Source organism: Glycine max, chromosome 9, assembly GCF_000004515.6.
Source record: "Glycine max cultivar Williams 82 chromosome 9, Glycine_max_v4.0, whole genome shotgun sequence".
In the NCBI taxonomy this organism is placed as follows: Eukaryota; Viridiplantae; Streptophyta; class Magnoliopsida; order Fabales; family Fabaceae; genus Glycine; species Glycine max.
In genome coordinates, this window is record NC_038245.2 from 29,962,812 (window position 1) to 29,965,451 (window position 2,640).

The 2,640-nt window shown below is 39.0% G+C and overlaps 1 protein-coding gene across 1 annotated transcript; it reads left to right on the forward strand.

Annotated features, from left to right (window-relative positions):
- Positions 1–529: 529 nt before the first annotated feature.
- LOC112997860 (uncharacterized) lies at positions 530–2,334 on the forward strand. The gene is made up of 4 exons (XM_026123917.1): positions 530–610; positions 1,190–1,341; positions 1,422–1,992; positions 2,233–2,334. Exons 1-4 carry the CDS (start codon positions 530–532, stop codon positions 2,332–2,334), a joined length of 906 nt encoding a protein of 301 aa, XP_025979702.1.
- The last annotated feature ends 306 nt before the right edge of the window (positions 2,335–2,640 follow it).

Consider the following 2,640-nt stretch of genomic DNA (forward strand, 5'->3'; position numbering starts at 1 on the left):
AATATCTTGAGACTGAGGTTAGTTATGAGCTAAAGTCTGGACTAATCCATTTGTTGTCAACATTTCATGGTCTTGCAGGTGAAGATCCACACAAGCATCTTAAAGAGTTTCATGTAGTGTGTTCCACCATGCGACCACATGACATTCATGAAGATTATGTGAAGATGAAAGCATTTCCATTCTCTCTGGATGGTGTGGCTAAGGACTGGTTATACCTTTAACCAGATACTATCAACACTTAGACGAATATGAAGAGAAGATTTTTAGAGAAATTCTTCCCTACATCTAGAACAACATCCAGAAAGAAATTTGTGGTATAAGGTAGCAACTTGGAGAGACATTATATGAGTACTGGGAGAGATTCAACAAACTGTGTGCTACCTGTCCTCACCATCAAATCAATGAGCAATTGTTGATCCAGTATTTTTATGAAGGGATGATGTTAACGGATAGAAGTATAATTGATGCAGCCAGTGGAGGCGCTTTAATGGACAAAAGTCATGTTGTTTCCAGACAATTGATTTCCAACATGGCAGCAAATTACCAACAATTTGGTACTAGAGCTGCTGCACCATCCAGAGTTGCTGCAAGTGAAGTTTTTGTTTCTATGGTTGCTGATACTTAGAGGCTGGAGAATAAACTTATAGAATTGGCATCCCTTGTGAGACAACTAGCCATTGTTCAATAGTACAATGTGATGGCAGCCAATCAACCAAGGTTGTGTGGTATTTGTTGTGCTCCTAATCATCCAACAAGTACATGTTCCACACTCCAAGAAACATAACAAAATGTTGATGTTTCTACCATGCAATATGGACAACCATTCAGACCTCAATAACAATAATATAATTCTTACTCCAACACCTATAATCGTAGTTGGAGAGATCATCCGAACTTGAGGTATGGTCTTGGTCCACAACAGCAACAACAACCATTCAGACAACAACAGTTTCAACCCTCCACTAGCAAATACCAAGCTCCTCCATTCAGACAACAACAACAACAATTTTAGCAGTTTACACCTACACCTGCACAACCTGTGCAGAATAGCAATTATGGACCATCCTTGGAGGAGTTGATGAAGCAAATGGCCACCAGCAACATTAAGTTTCAATAGAATGTAAGTGCCACCATCCAACACCTACAGACTCAGATTGTACAGTTAGCTACAATTGTCAACCAATTGCAGCAACAAGGTTTTGGCAATATTCCCCCACATCCAATTATCAATCCAAAAGGAAATGTGAGTGTTATTACTTTCAGGAGTGGTAGAGAGCTTTCGAAGCCAACAGATGTTGGTGCCAAAATTGATGATATTGCCAAAACAAATTCTGCACCAAAGCAAATTCCTCTACCGTTTCATTCTAGATCCGTTCATGCAAAGAAAGTGAACTTGATTTTGATCTTCTTGATACTTTTAGGAGGGTGGAAGCTAATATTCCCCTCTTGGATTCCATCAAACAAATTCCAAAATATGTAAAGTTCTTGAAGGATTTGTGCACTCATAAGAGGAAGTTGAAGGGAAATCAACAAGTGAAGATGGGCATAAATGTTTCTACACTTATACAGAGCAAAAGTGTTGTTACCATTCCACCATCCACCTTGCCACAGAAATGCAAAGATACTGACACTTTTATTGTCCCTTGTACCATTAGAGATTGCACTTATACAAATGTCATGTTTGACCTTGGAGCCTCAATTAATGTCATGCCCACATCAGTTTATAGATCACTACATTTTGGTGATTTAAAACCTATTGATGTTGTCATCCATCTAGCCAACCAGAGTGTTGTGATTTCACTTGGAGTCATTGAAGACATGCTGGTGCGAGTTAAAGATCTAATTTTTCCAGTAGATTTTTACATTTTGGATATGGAGAATGAGTCTTCCAGCCATGGATCCACATTGATCCTAGGGAGACCATTCTTGATGACAGCCAAGACCAAAATTGATGTGCATGACAAAACTCTTTCAATGGAGTTTGGTGATGATGTTATGCATTTTAACATTTTTTAGGCCATGAGACATCTTGCGGAGGAGCATTCTATTTTCTTTGTAGATATCATTGATGATGTAGTAGATAGTGTAGATATTTGTACAAATTTATTATCTAATTTTTTGTCTTTGATCTTGGTTCTTCTGATTGTGCTTGTGATGATTATGATGAGTCTGTTGTTGTATATAGTATTTGTCTAGAGATTTCCTCTGCAATTCACTCTGATTGTGATACAGGTGCAGGCTTTTTATCCTTCTATTTCTCTTCCACCAGCTGTTAACCTTCTCTTGCCTTCCACCATTCAGCCACTCTCATTGGAGCTGAAACCACATGCTTAGGAGCTCCCAATTATCATATCTAGTAGCATGAGGATAAGTTGCTACATGTATTGAGAGGCCACAAAAAGGCCATTGGGTGGACACTTGTTGACCTTCCTCGAATAAATCTTTCCATATGCATGCATCGAATACTTTTGGAGGATGATTCCAGGTTTGTAAGGAAGCCATAGAGAAGGTTGAATCTCACCATTCTTGATATGGTGAAGAAGGAGGTGGTGAGGCTACTAGCTGCAGGGATCATTTATCCCTTTTTAGATAGAACTTGGGTTTCACCTATCCAAGTGGTCCCTAAGAAGTCAGGCATCA

Bases quoted from the DNA above. Each gene is read 5' to 3' on its own strand.
- LOC112997860 (XM_026123917.1), top strand. From the start codon at position 530: ATGGCAGCAAATTACCAACAATTTGGTACTAGAGCTGCTGCACCATCC. The intron at 611-1,189 runs GTTGCTGATACT...AACCAATTGCAG, and splicing joins GTGAAGTTTTTGTTTCTATG to CAACAAGGTTTTGGCAATAT. The intron at 1,342-1,421 runs GCAAATTCCTCT...TGATACTTTTAG, and splicing joins AAAACAAATTCTGCACCAAA to GAGGGTGGAAGCTAATATTC.